The sequence below is a fragment of the Trichomycterus rosablanca genome, chromosome 13, assembly GCF_030014385.1.
Source record: "Trichomycterus rosablanca isolate fTriRos1 chromosome 13, fTriRos1.hap1, whole genome shotgun sequence".
In the NCBI taxonomy this organism is placed as follows: Eukaryota; Metazoa; Chordata; class Actinopteri; order Siluriformes; family Trichomycteridae; genus Trichomycterus; species Trichomycterus rosablanca.
This window is the reverse complement of record NC_086000.1, coordinates 2,781,281-2,805,982: the sequence shown is the minus strand read 5'-3', so window position 1 is coordinate 2,805,982 and position 24,702 is coordinate 2,781,281. Positions and strand designations below refer to the sequence as shown.

The window sequence follows — 24,702 nt, the reverse complement described above, 5'->3', positions numbered from 1 at the left end:
GCAAACACAAAAATGCGCCGATTACTCCAAGTTACACGTTTGTATTTATTTTGTTGGATTCAAACTTGATTCGGAAAGCAATAATATGATGTAGTTTATTTATGATCAGGCGAAAATAATGAGCTGGGGAGTTCTTTTTAATCAGAATTTGAAACTCCGTTCTGTACAGAGTGCGCCTTCTGTTTCTCTACGAGGGCGGGACTATGGCTCGAGCGCTCAGCGAAATTGAGATTTGATTGACAACCGGTTTAGCCAATAGAACGTCGACTCGCCTCTCCCCGAGAGTCGCTCAGCCAATGGCGTGGCGGAATGGGCGTGATGCTAATCCAAACTTTTCGCGGCGCCGACGGCTGAAAACTAAACCGAGATGGAATCTCCCAGTCTGAACCGGTTTCAACCGGTTATGAGTTGCGAGGCGAGAGGCGCACAGGCGGACGGACGGTGTGTGAGAGCGTCCCGCTGCTCCAGAATCATCTCAGTAAAGACTAAAACTGTTCAGCGAGGTTGGGTTTGTTCGGTAGAATGACTCGGGTGGAGGAAATAGCGAGCTTGACGTGATTGCGGGTGCGGAATTGATGCTGCGGTGGTCCTCATCGGTCTGTTAGCTTAGCTAAGCGTAACGTTACTCACAGGAATATTAACGGCTCTTTGGTTGTTGGTCAGCAGGTCGGCTGATTCGCTCAGATATCGTCGATACCTGTTAGTCGAGCCTGTGAGGCAGAGCTGGCACAAAAGGCAAAGGCTTGGACTCTCGGTAGGTAACTTTATTGTAAAAGTGGAATTAAATGCATTGCACCTAGTGCATCTCAACACACTGTAGTCTGTTTGCTTGGTCTGTTTACATCAAGTTATGGTGTCAGTGTTAAGTTTCACTTCAGAACTCTGTCTGTCAGTGTTGACTCGATTCTACAGGGGTTTGATTTGGTCTGATCAGATCAGATCAGATCAGGACTGTTTTAACACCCAGCTTGCAGATCTGTCTGTCTTGACTCAAATGTCATTCATTCATTGCAGGTCCTGGAATACAGATGTGTTCCATTGGTTTCCAAGCTGTAAGGATGTGAAGCATGCTGGTGGGTGGGAGGGGTCGGTAGTATGTGCACTGTGCTTGTACTGGTTGGCAGGATCCTTATACTCATTTGCCATGTAAAACCAGTACCAACCAGTGTTTCCTGTCAGCATGTATAAACTATATGATGCTTAAATGCATCTGTTTATTGGTCTGTTTCCTTCAAGTTATGGTGTTAGTGTTAAGTTTCACTTCTGAACTCGTGTAGGTAAGTCTGTCGGACTCAATTCTACGTACATGGGTTTGCTTTGGACTGTTTTAACACCCAACTGGCAGATCTATCCGTCTTGACTCGAATGTCATTCATTGCAGGTCCTGGAATACAGATGTGTTCCATTGATTTTCAAGCCTTATGGTTTCGTTTTAGTGCCTGTGTGAAGCATGCTGGTGGGTGGGAGGGGTCGGTCAGTGTGGCACAGTACTTGTGCACTGTGCTTGTGCTGGTTGGCAGGATCCTTATACTCATTTGCCATGTAAAACCAGTACCAACCAGTGTTTCCTGTCAGCATGTATAAACTATATGATGCTTTAATGCATTGCACCTAGTGCATCTCAACACACTGTAGTCTGTTTGCTTGGTCTGTTTCCATCAAGTTATGGTGTTAGTGTTAAGTTTCACTTCTGAACTCTGTGTGTCAGTGTTGACTCGATTCTACAGAGGTGTGCTTTGGTCTGATCTGATCTGATCAGATCAGGACTGTTTTAACACCCTACCTGCAGATCTATTTGTCTTGTCTCAGACCTGCTCCGTTGATTATCAAGCCTTACGGTTTCGTTTTAGTGCCTGTGTGAAGCATGCTGGTGGGTGGGAGGGGTTGGTCAGTGTGTGCTTTACTTCTGCTTCTACTTCATTTGCCATGTAAAACCAGTAGCTTAGTGGGTGGAGTTGTTTGATTGGGCTGTCAACTGAAAGGTTGAGAGTTCGAATCCCAGCACAGCCATGCAGCCACTGTTGGGCCATTTATAGTTCAAGAAAAAGGTCAAGGTTTGCTTTTGACACAAACATCCGACAGGTTACTGCAATCAAGCCTGCTGATGGAGGGCTTTCTTCATTTCCATTTTTTAATAAACTAGCAAGCTAAACAGTTGAATCAATTTGACTTTCTCACGGGACTAAACCTAAATTAACCTACCCCTGTTAAAACAGACTTAGGTTAAGTTCAGCTTCCTTAAAAAAAGATGACTGATATGATTTGTTTCCAGTCTAAATAGCAAATTATTGCTTTCTTTCCAAAAGTATGCTCATTTCTGTGATCATCCTCTGTATCGGGTCTATTTTTCGATAGTGGCGATTGAAATGTTTCATTTCTAATTAATAAATGCTGTGTTTACGTACAGAGTGCGAGAAAATGCCAGTTTGGTCACGTGGCCACGGCTGTCTGTGATGGATGTAAACAGTGTGATGTCAGCCACGCTGGTTTGCACATGGTCTCATTGAGAGTATAAAGATCCGCTTTCGTTTCTGACGTGCCAGAAGCCTCTGCCAAACTCGCACGGTATTGAGCAATCCTCTGAAAGCTTCCTCTGAATCTGTTTGTGTGGCTATCTATAGACCTGCTCAATCTCGGCTTTAATAATTAACCGTATAGATCATGTGTCTGAAAGGAGGTTTTGTGCTTTTTATATCCAAGATTGTAAAAAGAGTGAGAGCCCGAGACCAGAACAGTAATCTCATTTTCAAGCTTGGTCGGGTTGGACGGCGGCTTACGCATGAGCCGGTTTCTGCATCATTTAGTGAATTTGAATGTAACCTCGGTGTGTTGGTCCTTCCCTGTGGTTTTCTTAGGGCAGGTGTAAAACCAGTCATTTCATTCAGGTGCTGACCAAAGCTGCAGGCCTGGCTCATTTACATCGAGAACACAAACTGGAAGCAATCTATAGGTCAGGGCTTCAAACTGAAGAGTTGACATCTGGCTACACGGGCTAAGCCAGCAAAACGTTTTCCATACACGACTCCGTCATCTTATATATAGTGATTATTGTTGTGTAGAAGGACTGCAGTGTAGTGTGAGCAGTAGAAGTGTCCTGCTGTTCCATGCTTATTTAACATGACTTGATGGGCCATGATAGATATTTACTGGCCCAAAAGTCCTCACCAGCGCTTTCTGTGTCCCACAGAGCTCTATGCCAGCAGTTATGACAATGTTAGCTGACCACGCAGCCAGACAGCTGCTGGATTTCAACCAGAAACTGGACATTAACCTCCTGGACAACGTGGTTAATTGCTTGTACCATGGAGTTGGACCACAGGTAAGAACTCTGCCTCATTAGGGTCTGTTTGAACACCTACCGAGCTGCCTACTGCCTACCTGAGAGGATTCGCACTACTTAGACAGAGATTACGTCACTGCAGTTTTAGCCTACGAAGCTAACACATTCAGCCTTAGACCATTTAAACTAATGGCATGCCAGCTAACGTCTCCCTCCGTGTACCGAAAACGGTTAAACCGTCCCTGACGAGCTACACTTGCGCCGCACTGAACGCTGGGATTGCCTTCACCTCACCGCTGAGGAAGCATCAGACGCTCCGTCGTTATTCAGTCATATTATCACTCAGAATTAAGGCGCCTCAGTAGGAGCATTTTAAGGGATCTAAGCGTTTAGACACGCCCTCTTCTCGGGAGTGTAGAACGACGTAAAATGCATCTGTATATAGCGAGAGAGAGCTAGGTTTTCAGTCAGACCCTTGGTGCTACTTTAATTTAAATACAACTGTGATTGCATTTTTAAATCTTCTTAGGGGACAGTGGTAGCCTAGTGGATAGAGCTTTGGGTTATCAACCGGAAGATTGGCGGTTCAAATCCAGGCTCTGCTAAGCAGCCACTGTTGGGTCCTTGAGCAAGACCCTTAACCCTGTCCGCTTCCAGTGGCCGACCCCGCGCTCTGACCCCAGCTTCCAAACAAGCTGGGATATGCGAAGAAAGAATTTTATTGTACTGTACTAGTGTATATGTATATATGACAAATAAAGGCTATGTCTTAAATATATATATCTTAAAGTAAAGAAAAAGAAATAATAAGTGGCCTAGAACTTGAGGGTATGTACTGTCTAGTGGTATTAATAATTAACCAACAGAAAAAGCAATCATTTAATTGATGCAATTAATTAAGAAGGTTCTATAATGCTCTATAATGAAATAGAGCATGTTTTTACTACAATACGTTATGCCAAATTCTGCACCCCTGCAGTCAGATTTGTAGCTCTTAGTAGTATACATGCAAGCCCACTACCGCTGAGATTCAGGGTTCGGATATCAGTGGTGCTGTTGGCCAGTCGGGCGTCTACGTACAATTGGCTATGTTGTATTGGCGTCAGTATATCTCTTGAATCAGTTCTATAGCTAATGTATAGTTTGTACTATACTAAACCGATTTGATGTATATGGATAGAGCTGTCTGAAAAAAACTGTTAACATGTAGTATGTACAGACACAGTAAAACACACGAGTCCTTTTATCTTGTAGCAAAGAATGGCCCAGGAGGTCCTCACCCATCTGAAGGAGCACCCAGATGCCTGGACCAGAGTGGACACCATTCTGGAGTTCTCCCAGAACATGAACACCAAAGTAAGCATATCTAACGTCTCGATCCGTCCTGCTTCAGCTTACCGGGCTGACGATCACACGGCTGCACCTCAGAGGAGGAGCGCGCCGGTCGCGTCCCCTTCTCCCCGTTTGGGTTTCTCTTTTCCTAATCGGACACGGATGCTGCGGCGGCGCTCGTACTCCCGAGATGCCGTGTGATCACGCGCCCCCGACGTGTCCGCTTCGAGGAAGTCCCTTTAAGTCGAATCTCGGATAGTCACCTCACGCCGCCTCACCTAAACAAATAAACGTCCCGATTGGAAGAAAATCATGTGGTCTGGTCGTTCCACAGTGAAATTCTTCCTCGTCCGTTTCAGGCCACCTGATCTGAACTTGCAAGATCTTGCAATTAAAATGAAATTTCATGAGCAGTCTGGTTTAGCACGGCTGCTGAAGCCACAGACGTGAATCAAGCCAACGTGTCCACCCCAAAGTAAAACGGGCTTGGTCCTTCATACTGTCTGTGTTTGCCATTCTTCACGTTGGCGAATTCTCTAATCCCGGGTCAGCCGTGGCACCGTTTAAGCCGATCCTAATTGGGGCTTTGTTTCACTCAGCACTCGCTTAATCGGCACGGTTGTCGGGATGGACTTTCTTTCCTACTGTGCAAGAGACTTCCTCAAACCACCGGACACAGTTTGACTTTAGTTGAACGTTCAGAGCTTTTTGTAGGTGTGTTTTTAACACCGTCTAGTTCTAATCACTAATGTTTCGAGTGGATTTAACATTGTTATTAAGAATTTTATATCACGCTGCCCATCATGTGAGGGCTTAGTGTAAAAAAAAAAAAAAGTACATTTATTATTCCAAGTAAAATTATGCGCTAACTGAAGTGCTCTGTAGTCATTTGGCTTCTCCACACACCTTTCTCATTAGTACACGAACAAAACGCCACCACAAGAGATTTTTCTGACTGAATTTGTTCTTATTTGATGCCGATATTAATGCCAATGTTCCATTATGTTGATTGCTTGTGATAGGAAGAAAAGGGGTGTGTCTTCCTGTGCACCTTGACACAGCTAGGCTTTGGGCGGCAGGCCTCCACAAGGTCTACCTTTTCATTCCCTTATACTTGATTCTGCTCTGCATCCGTTTTCATTGCGTTTGCTTCTCGTCCGGAGGAGGGAGGAACGCGCGGGCGCCGGGCGAGCGAGATGCTGCTGATCCGGGAGCAGTTCCTCGTATGCGGGCGTGCTCGCGTTCGTTCGGAGGGGCTGATCCTGGATCAGCACTCTTTCTCTTAGCTAGGATAACTGCTCAGTGCTTTTAGGCAGGTGCTTTGATTAGTCGTTACGTATTTCTGCTGTAGGGATCGTTTTTATCTGTGCGTCTGTTTCTACGGCTATGCTTGGCTGATTTTTAGTCGTATCCGATTACCCTATCACATTTAGCTTCCTGTACTGGTGCAGACCTTCACTCCTGGCTGGATCCGTATCGCGCATGTAGAGTCACTCACCAATACCCATTATCTCCCATCTCATCGTGTAGCCACCAACGATCAGCCAGCAGAGGTCCTTATTGCAGCAGTAATAGGCAGTTGCAGCCTAGTGGTTAAGGTACTGGACTAATAATCAGAAAGTCACTGGTTCAAGCCCCACCACCGCGAGGTTCTCACTGTTGGGGCCCTTGAGTGAGGCCCTCAACCCTCAATTGCTTAAACAATATACTGTCACAGTACTTTAAGTTGTTCTGGAGTAAAGCGTCTCCTAAATGCTGAAAATGTAAGCCTCACCACTGCCAGGTTGCCACTGTTGGGCCCTTGAGCACGGCCCTTACCCGCTCGATCTCTTTTCACTCGATGCCCTAAAATAACTGATCCCTGCTGCGGAAATACTGTTAGTCCGGAAATAACACAGATACCAGTAACACAAGCGCTGATTTTCACACTTTTCAAAAAATCGAACAGAACCGTAGGCGCAATTGTGCGGAGTCAAACCTGTGGCTCGTCTTGCTGTACGCCAAGACCCACACCAGCTACGATGGAATACGTCTGATTAGCCTGATTTTTTTGAATTATGGAATTTACATTTACATTAGCGACTTACAACTGAGTGAATACTTTTGAAACAATTGAGAATTAAGGGCCTTGCTCAGGGGCCCAACATGTCGTGCCAATCTTTTTAATTACTAGTCCGGTCCTTAACACTGAGCTACCACTGTCTTATAGTGTTTTTTAGACATAGGCATTTGTTTTTGAATTGGGATCTCCCGACAAGCTCGTGTTCAGGTGTCTAAATACTTTTGGCCGTACGTATTTGGCTATTTTTTTGTAGTTTTGATTGGATGCATTTGATATCCAGCTTGTTTTCCCCTCAGTTTTTTACTTTGTGGTGTGAAACTGGCAGAAACAGCAAAACTGCAAACAGCAAACCTCAGATTATCATCATCATTATTATTTAATTTAGTTGACAGCGATGCTATAGGAGCAAACACATTTAAACCAAACCTGCATGACAGAATACGATCAGTTAGACTTTGTTTAAAGAAGACATAGCGACTGTTTCCTGTCTCGTCTTTAATTAAACGTAACGGTTTGAATGAAACCGCTCGGTGCATTAATGGCTCATGTGGTGGCCGCCCGGTTCGGTCTGAAGCCATTAACGCTCGCTCTGTTTCTTTGGCATTCCAGTACTATGCTCTGCAGATTCTGGAAACGGTCATTAAGACGAGATGGAAGATTCTGCCCAGAAACCAGTGCGAAGGTAAGTCAGTTCGCTTGCTTTGGAGCTGATCTTGCATCCGTACGTTTAATTTCTAGCTTGGGGCGAGCGATTTGCAAGCTTGGTTGCTTTTCTCTGACTGAACACGACTAATTGAAGGCAGCGTGTTATTAACCGTTCACGCCAAATGAACGCTATAAATGTCACATTTGTGCTGAGTAATGATTAAAACAAGTTGAGATGGGAGTATACAGACCAGCAGTGAGTTCAGAGATGTGCATAGTGCGGCTCAATAAATGTACATGCACAATAATAATGTGATTTTAATAAATGTGTGCATCAGGGCTGCAGCTTTAACTGAAGAACTCTCTCATTTCTCTCCTCGAGCTTTGGACTGGACTTTTAAAGCTGCTTTAATTGTTCAGATCTATTTGTTCTCGCTGGACGTGCGGTTGCCAAGTCAATTTGCATTTTCTTTATAAAGAAAGAAAAGAAAAATGCTGCTTTTCTGCCTGGGAGCGTTTGCATTTGCTTTGGCAAGTGCCTCAGCATGGAGCATGGATAGCACTGAGTCTCCTTAAACATGCATGCACGACTGACCAGGTCTCGTCAGAGGTCAGTAATGTATTATGTAAGTGTTGGACAATCCCTCGCTTATAGTGGACCGTTCTCTTTAGTGTTAAACGTAAAAGCCTGGCAGGTTGAATAAGAATCTATTAGAACTGAATTGTGTGAAGGCTTTGTTTACAATGTGGTGTGGTATCTCCGGCCCATGGACCGTTTAGTGCCCTCCATAAAACGGTAAATGGTTTCCAGATATTTTATGCTGAGATCTGGGGGGCCATGATCTAATCTCACTGGGTGTCTGCATGGACATGATTAGATAATGCCTGATGTTTGGGGAGGGTGGATTCAAGGCAGGAATACACGCAGGAAATCTGTATTAGCAAACAAAGCCTTGTCTCCACCTGCTGTTCTGATGCATTATTGCATTCTGGTTCCAACCCTGGTGCTCTGTTTGTAGTTCAGTTGTTTTTCTTGAGCTTAAACATTCACTTAAAGATTTTTATGCAGCATTTAACTCTTTAAAATAGGGGTTTGTTTACATTAAGATGTAAAGCACAACAGGAACCTTGCTTGAATCACTGAAGCGATTGTCTCTACTAATGTTAGTACTGCATGACGCAAAACAAAGCGGGTTTGAATCTCTGGTACTCTCCACACGGACATGATCGGCTATGTCTTGGTGGTCGATACCACGCGATGGATTGGCTCCCTGTTTCTGCTTCGTGCTCAGTGTTTAATCAGGATAAATCGGTTGATGACAATAAAATGAAATTAAATGATGCAAAGCAAAATCTCCCAAACGCTTGTGGCAGAATCTGCTGCAAGGTTGAGAGATGCAATAAATGCAATGTTGGAACTGTCAGCCACAGCAGCTTAAGCTACAGTTGTTGGAGTCTTTGTTTCAGACACATTCACTGTGTATAATCCCGTAAATGATGTTTTATCCCCTAAATGATGTTTAAATGCTGTTTTTATGCATTATCCTGACTGACTTTTTAAATTGTGACTGACACCATCACCTCATCGCATGATGGCACATGTTAAAACAAGACTTAACATTAATTTTGCTTCATTTCTCACAATACAAAAAGTCTAAAATGAAATCTAGGCGCTCGGGCGACGCACTTGTCTATTTGGCCTTTGATCGGGGTTCAAATCTCAACAGTTCCTCTGAGAAACCTGATGCGTGACGATCCTGCTCAGAATAAAGTGGTCAGGCGCCCAGGTGGCACAGCGTGATATTCCACTAGCACACCAGCGCCGAGATTCTGAACTCCTCGGTGTTGTCACCGGTCGGCTGGACGCCACCTAGCGGGCATAATTCACGGTGCCTGCAGCAGACACGGTTCTGCTAGGGCCGGATGACCGGACTACGTGGGTGGGGTCTTCAAACGCTGTGTAAGGACCCTGATTGGCAGATAGAATGCATGGGTGAAAATGGGTTCCGCAGAGGTGCGCACGGGTCGGAGGAGGCGTGAGCAGCGATATACCCACCTCGACTGCAATCAGGGATCCACCAGCAGCGGAGGACGAATTGACTACGCTAAATTGGGAGAGAAATGCGTCAATAAAATAGAAAAAAAGAATAAAGTGGTTGATGAAAATGTCTCAAATAAAAGAAAATAGAGTAGAGCATAGAAATGGAGCAGTTGTAGAAATCTTAAAGCGTAGCGCAAGCTGCTGTAGGCTGAACATGTTAGAGATTGGACTTGTAGAGGAAACGGTGCACTCCTTCCTAAAAAAAAAATCAAGGGTACTGACATTTTGCCTCTGTATGGACTCTTGACGATCACATTAATATTGAGCAGAACAACTTGACCATGCAAAAAATACACACGAAATGAACTCGGCGAAATCAGAAATGTTTACCCCTGTGCACACCCGTGTTTTATCCACATCTGCGTCCTTGAGCTGGATGAGAAGAACAGTGGCGGGCTTATGTAACCGCTGAATAAAAGCTCGACGATTGTGCTTTGTTGCTATGGCGCTGCATCCTCTCCGAGTTATTGGTTTTAGACCCTCTCATGCTTGCCGTCTCTTCTTTGTTTATGCGCAGGGATTAAAAAATATGTCGTGGGTCTCATTATTAAGACATCGTCTGATGCTGCCAGCGTTGAAGTGAGTTTTTTTTTATTATTTATACATTCATTTTGATTCTGTTTTTAAAGCTTTATTGTTGACCGGCATGGGGCTAATGTGTTGTGTTTCTTTGCAGAAAGAGAAGGTGTACATTGGAAAACTCAACATGATTCTAGTGCAGGTAAGCTACAGTATATTCAAACACAAATGCAGCGTCCACTTCTTACCAGTTGGGCGGGGCGGGGCGTATGCTAGTCCAACACTGTGATCCAATGTGGGTGCGGTGATTCTAACTTCGAGGTGACAAAAACAGCACCTACGCAGTCCTGATTGGCTGCGTCTGGGCTGGCCAAATCCACCGCAACCCTGACCACGGAACAAAAAGCGACCTGTTTTGTGTCGTGCGTTTTGTTTATTTCCCTTTTGAACTCGTGTTCCGTAGATCCTGAAGCAGGAGTGGCCCAAGCACTGGCCCACCTTCATCAGCGACATTGTAGGAGCTAGCCGAACCAGCGAGAGCCTCTGCCAGAACAACATGATCATCCTGAAGCTGCTCAGCGAGGAGGTGTTTGACTTCTCCAGTGGGCAGATGACACAGGTCAAAGCCAAGCACCTAAAGGACAGGTCAGTCACCGGCAGTGGGAATGGTGCGTTCGTTTAGTCCTGTGAATCTGTGTAGTACTGGGGCGATTCAGTCCAGCCCTAGGCAGTACTCTTGCTTTAACCCTGTGTTGAAACCATCCAGTAATGTTTGTTTATTTTACAGTGTTAGTTATCCACAGGTCAGCATTTATATACCAGGGGGAATTTAGTTTGTTATTATTAATCAAAACCAATAGTTATTGCTTAAATACTCTTTTCTGAGTAAAACTTTGGGCTGTCTTCAAATCGTAGCTCTACCATGCATCCACTGTTGGGCCCTTGAGCAAGGCTTTTAACCCTCTCGGCTCCAGGGGTATCGTACGATGACTGACCCTGTGCTTTGACCCCAGTTCCAAACGAGCTGGGATATATTACAAAAAACAAACAAACTCATTGTACTGTACCTATAGGCATTTATTCTGTTCTATTGTTTATTCTTATTTGTTAAATTTGCAGTATTTCATAATTTCATATTTGCACTGTTACTATACTATACAGTCCAGCACTGTTTCACATATTTAGTGTTTGTATGTATTCAGAGTAGTTTGATGGGAATTGCAATCTGAATCTCCTTGTGCTGGTATAATAACAGTAAAGTTCTTCTTATTATTAGACTTAGTTTAAGTCATTTAAAGTTTTGCTGCACAGCTGCTGCTAGGAGTCCAGGGTTCGCTACGGAAGCGGCGGCGTGCGGAGTGTTGCTGTATTGTGGCTGTTTATTAAATCTACATCTTTCTGTTCTTCTTCTTTTCGTTCACCCAGCATGTGTAACGAGTTCTCGCAGATCTTTCAGCTCTGCCAGTTTGTGATGGTGAGTACAGTTTGTGCTTAACATATGCAAACGCACTCGCCCAGGCTTTGAATATTACTTCCACTTGAATGTGAACGTTATTTTGCATTCATTCTATGTATGAGTTAAAGAATAAAGTGTTGAAATGCTGAAAGACCTTTCCTAAACTGTTGCTGCAAAGTTGGAAGCACATTATTCGCTTTATATAATTGATTTGTGACTAAAACACTTGAATTCAATGATATATTCACTCAGGGTCGGTGAGATTTGCTATTGCATTTGAAACTTCATGTCTGTAAGTGATATCAAATCGTCATTTCATTTCTGTAATACATTTTTGCTTAATTTCTCTCAGGAAAACTCCCAGAATGCCCCTTTGGTACACGCCACCTTGGAGACCCTGCTCCGCTTTCTGAATTGGATCCCGCTGGGCTACATCTTCGAGACCAAACTCATTAGCACGCTGGTGTACAAGGTAAGCCGGGAGAACAAGAGAGAGCAGTCGGGTCACGCTGAGACGTCGCGAGTGGCAGCTATGGTGACTGTATTGTTGTTAGAGACAGTGCCCGGTCAAGCATTTCTAGTTCTTATCCGCCCGTACTAGAGTGGGTAATTGTTAGGGGTGTAACGATACACTCTGCTCACGATTCGATTCACGATTCTGAGCTCACGATTCGATTCTTTTTAAGTGTAAACAGTGCAAAACAATTCACATTTTCTTGTACAATTTTTAAACAAAAAAAAACTTCAGTCCCCTGCAATTAAAGGTAATTACCAAGATCAGAGTAACTTTACTGTAACCTAACAGGTTTACCAAATTTAAGTTACTTATTGCCATCTTAAATTGAAAATCAAAGTAATCAAACAAGCTCATTGAGCTGAGCTGAGTCCTTAAACAGATTTTTTTGTTGCTTGAACTAATTTATTAACAAATTACATGTAAAATGAATTACTAATGTAAAAAAAAACATTGTATTAAATGTTTATTATTTAAATGGCTTTATTTTAGGGCTGTCAAACGATTAAATTTTTTAATCGCGATTAATCTCAGAATTTCATATAGTTAATCGCCATTAATCGCATTAAAAAAAATCTGTGTAAATGTTATAGAAAACAAGGATTTTTATGTGAAATGTTACAATTAAAATGGTGAACACATTTTATGCTAAATGTACTGATGTTAAAAACTGCTGGGACAAGAGAAAACTGTAAGGGAGTTTATTCACTCACATACTAGGCAGTAAATGTCAGATTGTAGTTTAGAATTTCTCCATCAGCAAACATTGTAGATCAGCGGTGCTTTAGGTGGGATAAGGCGTAGTTATTGTAACAGACTTTTCTGTGGTTGTATCGTGACAATGGTTTGATGGCCGTTTCTACACGAAGTGAGTGTGTTTTGACCCTTTGGGGCTTCCATAGTGCATGGACTAACGTGCTTGACTCAGCTTTCCGGTATTCGGTACCTTAACAGAAGAAGTTAATGAAAGTGTTCTGCTCCCGACAACTTGTGAATATAGCGCGTATTTATTTCTTTATAAGTGCATCACTACAACGCTCGGTTACATTATGTTAACAAACCGCAAATGAAAAACGGTGGCAAGTCCGACATTAAAACGTTTGTTTTAACATAATGTTAACATAATGTAACCGAGCGTTGTAGTTCTACCAGTCAAGTCTCAACATGAACTAGAATTTGCGTTAACGGCACTATTATTTTTAATCGCGTTAAATTGAAATCGCGTTAATGCGTTATTATCGCGTTAACTTCGACAGCCCTACTTTATTTATATACTCAACGTGGAACAGAGCGCCACAACAATAAATTATAAAATACAAAAACAAAGACCCATCTTAATTAGACAAAAAGGTCTGATTGTGTATATTATTTGTAAATTTGCATCTACAGTGGAACAACACGACATCAACAAAGTATCACTCAACAAAATATAAATGAAAATGTGTAAAACAAAAAGCAGCATCCAGGTGACAGTATTTGTAAGTATTTAGTGAAGATTGGCATTCAGAAAAACCGAGGAGCTCATCTCTGAGGGGTTGATCCTGTTTCTCCTTTCTGTTATGATCTGCCCTGTTTTAGAAAAGATTCTCTCTGAGGGGACAGATGTTGCTACAATACACAGTGACATGTATAAGATGTGGTTAGACCGAACACTGAGCGCTGTGTAAAACTCCATCAAGTTTTCTCTCTCGCGCTCTCTCTCTCAAAAAGCATAATAAATCACTTACTTGTAAGCACCAATAATAATACTGGCACTGGCAAAAAAAACAACCTCCATTAATACCATTATGTCATTTTGGACAGCATATTGCACTGAAGTAAAGTGAATTGCTTTAAAAAGCAGGCTGTTTTTTACTCTGCTATATAGATGCAGTAATTGTCTTACAAACATGTTTTCCTTTGCAAAGCATCAAGACCTGTTCGTGCTACTGCTGCAGTTACAATCTGTTACCACTAGGATAGATTGGCATCCTGACACATCCTGAATGTGTCAATGTATTGGGTCCAGTAGGGGTAGCACTGTCGCCTCACAGCAAGAAGGTCCTGGGTTCGATCCCCAGGCGGAGTGGTCCGGCTCCTTTCTGTGTCGTTTGCGTGTTCTTCTCGTGTCCGGTTTCCTGGCACGGTCCAAAGACGTGCACTGTGTTGACATTAAAAAACTTGAACCACGTGTCCTGTCGTGAATGTAACTGAAGTGTGTAAAACATGACGTTATTATCCTAATAAACAAACAGGATTTATTCACCGTCTAATGCGTCGTAATACCTCGTTCTCGACAGTTCCTGAACGTTCCCATGTTTCGAAACGTGACGCTGAAGTGTCTGACCGAGATCGCAGGTGTGAGTGTGAGCCAGTACGAAGAGCAGTTCGTCACGCTCTTCACGCTCACCATGATGCAGCTCAAACAGGTACTAGTCTCTATAAAACCCACACACAGTCACCCATGTTACGAGGTTCACTTACTCAGATTCGACCTGCTGCTGTTTCTGCAGATGCTGCCTCTGAACACAAACATCCGGCTGGCTTACGCGAACGGCAAAGACGACGAGCAGAACTTCATTCAGAATCTGAGCCTGTTCCTCTGCACGTTCCTCAAAGAGCACGGCCAGCTCATAGAGAAGAGACTCAACCTGCGGGAGACCCTGATGGAGGTACGTTATAAGAGGTTCACGTGGGCCATTCCACTGAATCTATTCAGCATGTGTCCGTGTGCGTTCTGCTTTCTTTTCATGTTCTCATCATCACTTCCTGCTCCTATAACCAGGCTCTGCACTACATGCTGCTGGTGTCGGAGGTAGAGGAGACCGAGATCTTCAAGATTTGCCTGGAGTACTGGAACCACTTGGCGGCAGAGCTGTACAGAGAGAGTCCGTTCAGCACGTCCACCTCACCGCTGCTCTCTGGCAGTCAGCACTTCGACGTGCCCCCGCGCAGGCAGCTGTACCTGCCTGTTCTGTCCAAGGTCAGGACTGCATGCATACACACACACACACACATTATGTTTTGCTGACAAGGAAACAAACGGCAGCACATTATAATGCAATGCTTAGATAGAATTTGTTGATTTAGGATCTAAGGCTGGTGGGATTGTTTCGTAGGTGCGTCTGCTGATGGTGAGCCGCATGGCTAAGCCAGAGGAGGTGCTGGTGGTGGAGAACGACCAGGGTGAGGTAGTGCGAGAATTCATGAAGGACACCGACTCCATCAACCTCTACAAGAACATGAGGGAGACACTTGGTGAAGAAAATTCCCATTCCCATTATTATTATTATTACACCGACCAGGCATAACATTATAAAGTGAATAACACTGATCATGTCTTCATCACGGCACCTGTTAGTGGGGGGGGGATATATTAGGCAGCGAGTGACATTTTATCCTCATAGTTGATGTTAGAAGCAGGAAAAATGGGCGAGCGTGAGGATCTGAGCGAGTTTGATGACCGGGGCAGCTCTTGTGGGGTGTTCCTGGTCAGTGGTCAGTATCTATCAAAAGTGGTCCAAGGAAGGAACAGTGGTAAACTGGCGACAGGCTCATTGATGCACGTGTGGTCAGCTCCAACAGACGAGCTGCTGATAGAAAGGTGTCAGAATACACAGAGCATCACAGTTGCAGGGCTGTTTTGGCAGCAAAAGGGGGACCAACACAATATTAGGAAGGTGGTCATAATGTTATAGTATTATCCCGAATGCACAATTTGCACATACTTTTTTGCATCTGGTATATTGTATATATGCACGTTGTACATTTGCTACTCCATACTTGTATTCGTATTGGTTCTTCATTTGCTTGTTCAACTACTGGAGGCGAATAATTTCCCTCAGGATAAATAAAGTGTCTACCTATCCTATCTACCTACATATTTACCTATCTATCTACCGACCTATCTATCTTTCTATCTATCTGAACAGACCTGTCATTTCTGAATCTTGTTTCGCCAGCGTTTCTTCTTCTACTTGGTTGACTTTGAGCTCTTTCTCCATCACTGCACTGTGCTAATGTTTTGGAATAATTAGAAATGACTGAAATTCAGGGGGAAAAATGGCCACAGTTTAATTATCAATAAAACATTGATTTTTCCAGTAAATGAAATGGTCAGCTAATATATATTCTCTTTCTCTCTAGTCTACCTGACTCACCTGGACTATGCCGACACAGAGAGGATAATGACCGAGAAGCTGCACAACCAGGTGAACGGGACCGAATGGTCCTGGAAAAACCTGAACACACTGTGCTGGGCCATTGGTTCCATCAGCGGAGCCATGCACGAGGAGGATGAGAAAAGGTTCCTCGTCACGGTTATTAAGGTATTCATATGTTTACAGTTATACAATATTGCACCAACTCAATTATCCTCTAGGTCAGTGGTCCTCAACCATCGGGGTGCGGATCGGTACCGGTTTGTGGGTCGTTTATTACCGCACCGCACAGAAAGAATAAATAAATAGAGATCGCTACATCAGCAATGAAAACACTGCTTTGTTACGGGTGTTATTGCGTCCTATCACCACTAGGTGGGAGCAGCGTCTCGTTGCAGTGAAAAAAGCTCATTTGTGAGTAGTGTTGTTATTCTATTTTAAATCCTCCCGCCCCCCAGGTCCGTGAAATTATATCTTATATAAAAGCGGTCCGTGATGCAAAAAAGGTTGGGGACCGCTGCTCTAGGTCACCCTGCGTGGACGGCTTGTGTAATAAAGCATTTGTAAAAAGCACTACACAAATAAATATAAGGACCAGAATGATCCACAACCCCTAAAAATACAGGAGCAGCCAAAAGGGGGGAAAATTCATTTCCTTTTTTAATGATCGTCACTTTTTTATATTATTAACACATTTTTTGAAGTTTGTTGATTTCAGATCAATTTTTATGCTGTCAGTGGCTAATTATTGTGTGTGTGTGTGTGTGTGTGTGTGTTAGGACTTGCTCGGTCTGTGTGAGCAGAAGCGAGGGAAGGATAACAAGGCCATCATTGCCTCAAACATCATGTACATCGTGGGGCAGTACCCACGATTCCTGCGTGCGCACTGGAAGTTCCTCAAGACTGTCGTCAACAAACTGTTCGAGTTCATGCACGGTGAGTTGCGCGGTCCGCATCGGTAGATAAGAAAGATCATTAGATTCTTTCTATTCGTTTTGGTCACAGTATGCAAAAACATTTATTGGAAAAGACAATTATGCTGGGAAGGGTTGAAGGTAAAAGAGGAAGAGGACGGCCAGCAACAAGATTTAAGAGTTATTTAGGAGCCTGAAGGTCCAAACAGACGACATGATGCTCTGACGAAACACTATTCATATGTCGCCAGGATATTATTATCACTTAATAATGATGATGATGCTTCATATGTCTTGTCAGAGACCCACGATGGCGTGCAGGACATGGCATGTGACACCTTCATTAAGATCGCTCAGAAATGCAGGAGGCATTTTGTCCAGGTTCAGGTCGGTGAAGTCATGCCTTTCATCGACGAGATTCTCAACAACATCAACACCATCATCTGTGACCTGCAGCCACAGCAGGTCAGACTACGCTAGACTTGTCTAAACAGTCTTTTTTGTCCTCTATGAGACCATCTCAGGGCTGTAAATTGTTACCCGTCCTTTATCATTTTGCTTTTGTTTCCTTCCTTGCAGGTTCACACGTTTTATGAAGCGGTGGGTTACATGATCGGCGCTCAGACAGACCAGGCTGTCCAGGAGCACCTGATCGAGAAGTACATGCTGCTACCTAACCAAGTGTGGGACAGTATCATCCAGCAGGCCACCAAGGTGAGTAGCCTCCTCCCTGCTTCGCTACCTAGTACATGTCGTTGCTGATCCGCGCTAAAATGAGGACTCGTTGTGTTCTGTCTCTGGCAGAATGTGGACATCCTGAAGGACCCAGAGACCGTAAAGCAGTTGGGCAGCATCCTGAAGACCAACGTGCGAGCGTGCAAGGCTGTGGGTCACCCGTTCGTCATTCAGCTGGGCCGCATCTACCTGGACATGCTGAACGTCTACAAGTGCCTCAGTGAGAACATCTCGGCGGCTATTCAAGCCAATGGTAGGTTGAGTGAGAAAATGATTGGGATGTTTAAAAACAATGAACCTCAAAGAAAGATTGGAAGGGATTTGCATATCTTCCCCTCTACAGCGCATAATATCCTTAAACCATTCAAGGAACCATTCAAGGCCAAGGGTGCAAGCTAAAGCTGAACGCCCGTGATCTTCCATCCCTCAGACGCTCCACTCAACACTAGCTGATATAACCGCATGGGCGAGACATTACTTTGGCAGACCTTTATCAAGCTCTACAATACAGAGTTACATGCACAAATGCCACTTAAAACTTTACTCTGTAAAAAAAGAAGCCTTATGTTAACCATGTCCAGAGCCAACGTCGACTTCTCTGGGCTCGGAGGCATCTAGGATGGACCATCACACAGTGGAATCGTGTATTGTGGTCAGAGATCTTTTTTTGGAAAACAATACTGACCCCTGTGTCCAGTGCTCCTCTTTCTGGTCTTGATTAACACCGTGGCTTCATCGTGTTTGTGCGTGCAGGTGAAATGGTGACGAAGCAGCCTCTGATCAGAAGCATGCGCACAGTGAAGAGAGAAACCCTCAAACTCATCTCAGGCTGGGTCAGCCGGTCTAATGATCCACAGATGGTGAGGCACACACACACACACACACACACACATTTCACCAGTCCATCAGTCACCTGATCACAAAGTCTTATTGTGGCTATAAAATGCTAGCTGGCGCATGGGCACTGAGGGTGAGTCTCTAATCAGCAGTCTGACCTCTCAATAGCTTTTTCCCATTGGATGTTTCCTGAGCACCTTAAATGACCTTAACCAACAGCATTAACCAGGCCAGTGATGGTTCAGCGGTTAAGGTTCTGCACTAGTAACTAGTCTGTCATTTCGCCTTCCACCGCTGGACACTCCGGGGGGTATTTTTGCCCGCCGACCCCTTCTTATTCGCCCAAACTTCACACACACTGATCTATTTGCTCCTCTATTTTCTAAGGCTATTAACCAGGGCCCTTGCACAGCGTCGAAGACCCTACCCACTTTAAGTCCGGTCTTTTTCCCACCCGAATTATCCCACTGTGCCACCTGGGTGCCCTGGTCTAGTAATATTAAGGTTGTCGGTTGTTGGTTACCCTGTCAGTTTTCTACTTTTGAGATGTTTAGATCCAGAATAGTTGCATTTATTAAATTTTAATTATTAAGCCCTATTTACAAGGATCCTTCAGACAGATTTAAAGTACATTTGTTATTAAAGAAGAAATGTAGGTTGGTGGACCACTAAAATAAAGCGTAATCGCTTAAATAAGTCACAAATCCAATAATAAGTTTGTGTCTGTGTCCTGCGCTCTCTCAGTGTGTGCGTGTGTGCGTTAAGCCGTACCTGCGAGCTGGTCCGAACCCGTTAAGCTGATTATCCTTTAAACCTTTCTTGTCTGGGTGTTTCTCAGGTGGGAGAGAACTTCGTCCCCCCTCTGCTGGACGCCGTCCTCATAGATTACCAGCGGAACGTCCCGGCGGCCAGGGAACCGGAAGTGCTCAGCACCATGGCGACCATCGTGAACAAACTGGGCGGCCACATCACGACGGAGATCCCGCAGATTTTCGACGCCGTGTTCGAGTGCACGCTAAACATGATCAACAAGGTAAGGAAATAACGTCCTGCATATACTGACCGTTGTGTATGTAAGGCTTTTATTTGGTTTGGTCACACTCGTCGTGTAAATTTAGCATATTTTTAATCGATATTCACTTCAAACAGCAGAGGGCGCTGGCGATATACACCTTGTCTGGTTGACGTCACTGTCGCTGTGCGCCTGGTTGCCACATTCGGGGTTTTCCAGCCAAATTGGGCTTAATTCAAAATTGTTTTGCATAGTTTGTACCTACCTCAGAAATAAAAGGGCATTCATTATTTAGATAAATAAAAGATGATCACATATACTGTATTTTATTTTATTTTTTAAGAGGAATAATAAAAGGAGATTTCAGTTTAAGTAAACGGGGAAAAATCGTATCGTGAATCGCATCGTGGGTAGAGTGTATCGTTACATCCCTATTACTGCTGCATGCAACCTTCTGTTGTGGAAGAAAGTGTCGTGGGCTGGACACGAAGCGTGCGTGTGCTAGTCTGTGGCTCTTTTCTGCCAGCGTAGGGGTGATAAGGGGGTAGAATAAGGAATTGGAAATGACTAAATTGAAAGAAAACAGCAGGTCTTTTCCTCTTTATGCTAAATTTGCAGCTGTACTGTTCAGCTGCTTGACCCAGAAAGATGGTTTCTCAAAAGTGCAACTTCTTGTATGTTTTTTAGGATTTCGAGGAGTATCCAGAGCACCGCACACACTTCTTTTACCTGCTCCAAGCTGTAAATTCTCACTGCTTCCCGGCTTTCCTGGCCATACCACCGGCACAGTTCAAACTGGTGCTGGACTCCATCATCTGGGCCTTTAAACACACTATGAGAAACGTGGCCGACACCGGTAAGAACACATACATGTAGTGTGTAAAATTCACTGTAACAGATGGTTATTAGTAGTCTAGTCTAGTAGTATCCTGGGGTTGATTTGCAGTTAGATGTTATTGTGTGCGTGGATGTAAGAGGAAGTGATGTCGGTCGTGTCCACGCAGGTCTGCAGATCCTCTACACGCTGCTGCAGAACGTGGCTCAGGAAGACGCAGCAGCTCAGAGCTTCTATCAGACGTACTTCTGCGACATACTGCAGCACATCTTCTCTGTGGTCACAGACACGTCACACACAGCTGGTAAGTCGCTGGCCAAACTCTGGGGTGTCGAACGAGTGTGTGTTGGAGTGTGTAGCCAGCACCAGGGGGGAGCAGGGGAATCAGCAAAGCTTGGTCAAAATATGATGTGGGGGAATGCAAAATGACTTTCCGGCTCTATAATGGAATGGTGCCCAGTTCTGTCTGTATTCCTGTCTTGCGTCCAGTGTTATCGGGTAGGTGTGGATCCTCCAGGACCTTGAAAATGATGCTTTAGCATTATTTTTTACCCCTGACCGTGTCTTTGTCCTGCAGGTCTGACGATGCACGCGTCGATCCTGGCGTACATGTTTAATCTGGTGGAGGAGGGCAAGATCAGCATGACCCTCAACCCCGGAAGCCCCATCAGCAATCAGGCCTTCATCCAGGAGTATGTGGCAAACCTGCTCAAAACGGCCTTTTCTCACCTACAGGAGTAAGTTTTGTTTTCTTTTTTGTTCTTCTTTTTTTATGCAACTAGATCCTCGTCTAAAACCATGCAAGTATGTGGATTGGCTGCTCATCGTGAATGTGCACCTGCTGGCTTTCTCAGTGGCCACTGTACTGTGTAGCACATGTAGGTCTAAGCCATGAAATGACCCTAATCAGCACTTTCGTTCTCGGTGTGTGTGTAGTGCGCAGGTGAAGGTGTTTGTGACGGGGCTGTTCAGTTTGAACCAGGACATCTCTGCGTTTAAGGAGCACCTGAGAGACTTCTTGGTGCAGATTAAGGTGAGTCGCTGAGCTGTGGGTCACATCCTGCCTGTCCCAATCACCAAATCCATGACTTACTAGTCTACATACTGTAAAGTAGAAATAATTAGTCTCATATAGTGTGTTTTTTTTAAAAAGGAGGGGGGTAGGGTGCCATGGTCCAAGCCGCTAGCACTCCCCGAGGTCGAAACTCAGCACTGCTACCGGTCGACTGTGCGCCCCCCCAGTGGGCAAAATTGGCAGTGCCTGCAGGCCATTAAGTCTGCCATGTGGGAAAAGACCGGACCGAAAAGTGGGTGGGGGTCTTCAATGCTGTGCGCTGGTTAGTAGCCCAAGACACCTGTACAAGCGTGGCGAATTCTGTCCTCGTGCGCCAATACACGGAAGGTGTGGGTGAATAAGAAGGGGTCAGTGGACTGCGCACACGTTGGCACAATTACCCCCCTCAGAGTCTCCAGCAGGTAGGAAGGGGTGCTTATAGATCTGGCACTTATACAGCCGTCTCTGCGTGCCTCTCTTTTCCAGGAGTTTGCGGGCGAGGACACCACAGACCTGTTCCTCGAGGAGCGCGAGGCGTCTCTGCGCCAGGCTCAGGAGGAGAAGCACAAGCTTCAGATGTCCGTCCCCGGGATCCTCAACCCTCACGAAATGCCCGAGGAGATGTGTGACTGAGCGCGCACACACACACACATGGTCCAGCACCTACGACATCTACAGACAGCCAGGCTGTCCATATAGAGGGCCATCGAGCTGTGTGTGTGTGTGTGTGTGTGTGTGTGTGTGTGTGTGGGAGAGAGAGAATGAGTGTGTTCCTCCTTTGTGGAGGTGATATCTGCACTTGGCTGTCTCTTGACCAAATCAAATGCCAATCTGTAAAATAATCCAGTGGTTCTTTTTACATAATCTGCGTTTTATATATGGACACTCTTTTGTGTAACACCGCTCCATAGTTAACTCAGTTAGCTTACGTTTGGTCACTTCTCGGCGCTGCATGGAACCACCGCCATCCCTTCCCTTCACAAAGTACTTGTTCTCGCTCTTTATTCTTGCAGTACTTTGTGTAAACGGTCATGAGCGAACGTTTGGGTGAACCTGGTTGATCCCATGCGACGCTCATCTCATTTTATTTTCTTTTTATTACCGTTTAATCCTGGTCTGGGTCGTGGCAGGTACAGTTTCACTGGGAAACACTGCTTGTTTGGGTATCAGCATCTCGCACAGTGATTCCATGGAAACCGAACCTGTCGCAATCTGGTGTCCTGTACTGGGGTACACCAAAGCGTGGAGTTTGACCAGAGCTGCCGAAACGTTTGCGCTGGACCGTACATGGTGTATTTGTTTGTATATTATGTATAAAATTTGCAGTGCGGGTTTTTTTTTTGCTTCCTCTCTCTCTCGCGTTAAAGCACATGCCAGCGCGGTGATGAGGAATCTCAACTCGTAGTTCAGCTCATCATCTGGTCGAAGGACGGCCTGTTTGAATGGACTGTTCAGCGTTTTTGGGTTGTGGTGTTGAGTCTTTGGGGTTTGACGCCTGTCTGAAGGAAGATTCCTCATCACTTGTGTTGTAAATGTGCACGTTTGAACGATAAAGGAACAAGCCGATCAAGCTCGCCCCGACGAGGAATGAAGGGATGATCTGCTCTGTTTAAGCAGCGGCTCGGTTATCGATCAGCAGCCTTATTACCATGGGAACACGTGGATGCTTCTTCCAGTTAGTGTTTATTTTTCCTGTCGTGTGTGTGTGTGTGTGTGCGCGCAGTTGTGTGTGTGTGTGTGTGCTGTCGCTTAGCCGACATCAGGTTCTTTTGTTTTCCTCAATGAGGATGGTGGCTCCTTTTTACGAGCTTTCATTAAATTCAAGTTTAAAAAAAACAAAAAAAACAAATAAAAAAAGAAAGTGGTTGAAATATTTATGGGTTTGTTTGTAGGCTGCGTCTTTGTAACTGCTCCAGCGTGAATTCATTTAGAGAGACAGTTATGGAGGGATTTATTTTGTACTAATTTACTTCGTTTACCATGCTTTAGTGTTCCAAGACACTACCTAAGGTTTTGTTTTATTTCCCTGTTTGTTTTCGGTTTTATTTCTTAACCTTCAGTTTAAATCAAAATCCAAACACGCAGACATGCTCAGTAGAAAAATTCAGCCGTGGATCATCCCCTGATTTTAAGTGTTACGTTTGATGTGAAGCATTTTTTTTAACTGATTAAAGTAGAAAGGATTTTATAACGATGTTCTCAATTCTCACTTTTGTTTCTCACTTCTGATAAGAAAAGATTTACATTTACATCCATTAATTCGGCATTTAGCAGATGCTTAAGTGTCAGTCTAAGTGATTCTAATCAGAAAATGCATCTGCAGACAGAGCAACTTTAAAAGATTAAATGATCTTATTAAGCTAATCATATTTCTGTCCTTAAACACACACAATACAGAGTCCATAAATAGCAAGTACCGACCTGTTATTGGTCATGCATGGAAACTGGAGGTGAAGAATGTGAAACGTTTGCTTAGACACAGCTGCATGTGACAGCAACCTCACCCCTTTTTTCTTCTACACTATTTCTGTCCAGGCATATTTTAAGACTCGTAAAATCACATCCTTCACACATTGGTCAGGCTGGATTCAGTGATTTTACTAGGGTGTCGGAATCAAATTAGAAACAGACATCAGGATGATCAGGTTAATAAGATGAAGCATAAATTCACTGTGTTAATTATAAGCCTCAAAAATAAATTATGCATACAAATTTGTCGTTCAATTATGAGTTATAGAACAAATCAATGCAACCATCCGTCCACTGACTTCTGATCACTGCACATCGAACCAGTTTCTTCTTCTGCCAAATAAAGTATATAGTACGTAGTTCATCTTCTAGAAGCTGAAACGACCCAATCTTTTGATGCACATTCTTTCCCTGAGCATGTTGTAAAACCGACAACAAAAGAGCTGCAGCGTGGAGGAAAACCCATCAAGTGGTGTAAAGTGGGATTCCAGTCTGACACTGAGGCAACCTACAGCACGGAGTATAGAATCAGTAAACATTCATGTCATTTTACTAACCAGTGTCAATGGTAAGACTGGACTCAGGACAGCAATTCATCACAGAGCTACAGAACTGAATATTTACTTTACTTACTTGTTTACACCTAGGGGACTTGAATACCTGAAGGAATCGTAGACACTGGATATACATGTATATGACAGTGTTTTAATACATTTAAATTCTGTCTCCAATATGACAAACAACAATACTAAGATCTTAGATGGTTCATTGTTGGATCTTTGCATGCCAGACGCTGTA

General features: G+C 44.2%; 1 protein-coding gene across 1 annotated transcript; it reads left to right on the top strand.

The window, feature by feature from the left end:
- The first annotated feature begins 435 nt into the window (after positions 1 to 435).
- On the top strand, positions 436 to 23,626 carry xpo1b (exportin 1 (CRM1 homolog, yeast) b). The gene is made up of 26 exons (XM_063007159.1): positions 436 to 564; positions 667 to 754; positions 3,188 to 3,319; positions 4,535 to 4,636; positions 7,284 to 7,356; positions 9,938 to 9,999; positions 10,097 to 10,141; positions 10,403 to 10,584; positions 11,365 to 11,413; positions 11,748 to 11,867; positions 14,189 to 14,317; positions 14,402 to 14,560; positions 14,674 to 14,871; positions 15,008 to 15,146; positions 16,035 to 16,216; positions 16,828 to 16,984; positions 17,264 to 17,427; positions 17,542 to 17,676; positions 17,767 to 17,950; positions 18,451 to 18,557; positions 19,373 to 19,567; positions 20,234 to 20,402; positions 20,551 to 20,685; positions 20,959 to 21,118; positions 21,318 to 21,414; positions 21,922 to 23,626. Exons 3-26 carry the CDS (start codon positions 3,194 to 3,196, stop codon positions 22,066 to 22,068), a joined length of 3,216 nt encoding a protein of 1,071 aa, XP_062863229.1. The 5' UTR covers positions 436 to 564; positions 667 to 754; positions 3,188 to 3,193; the 3' UTR covers positions 22,069 to 23,626.
- The last annotated feature ends 1,076 nt before the right edge of the window (positions 23,627 to 24,702 follow it).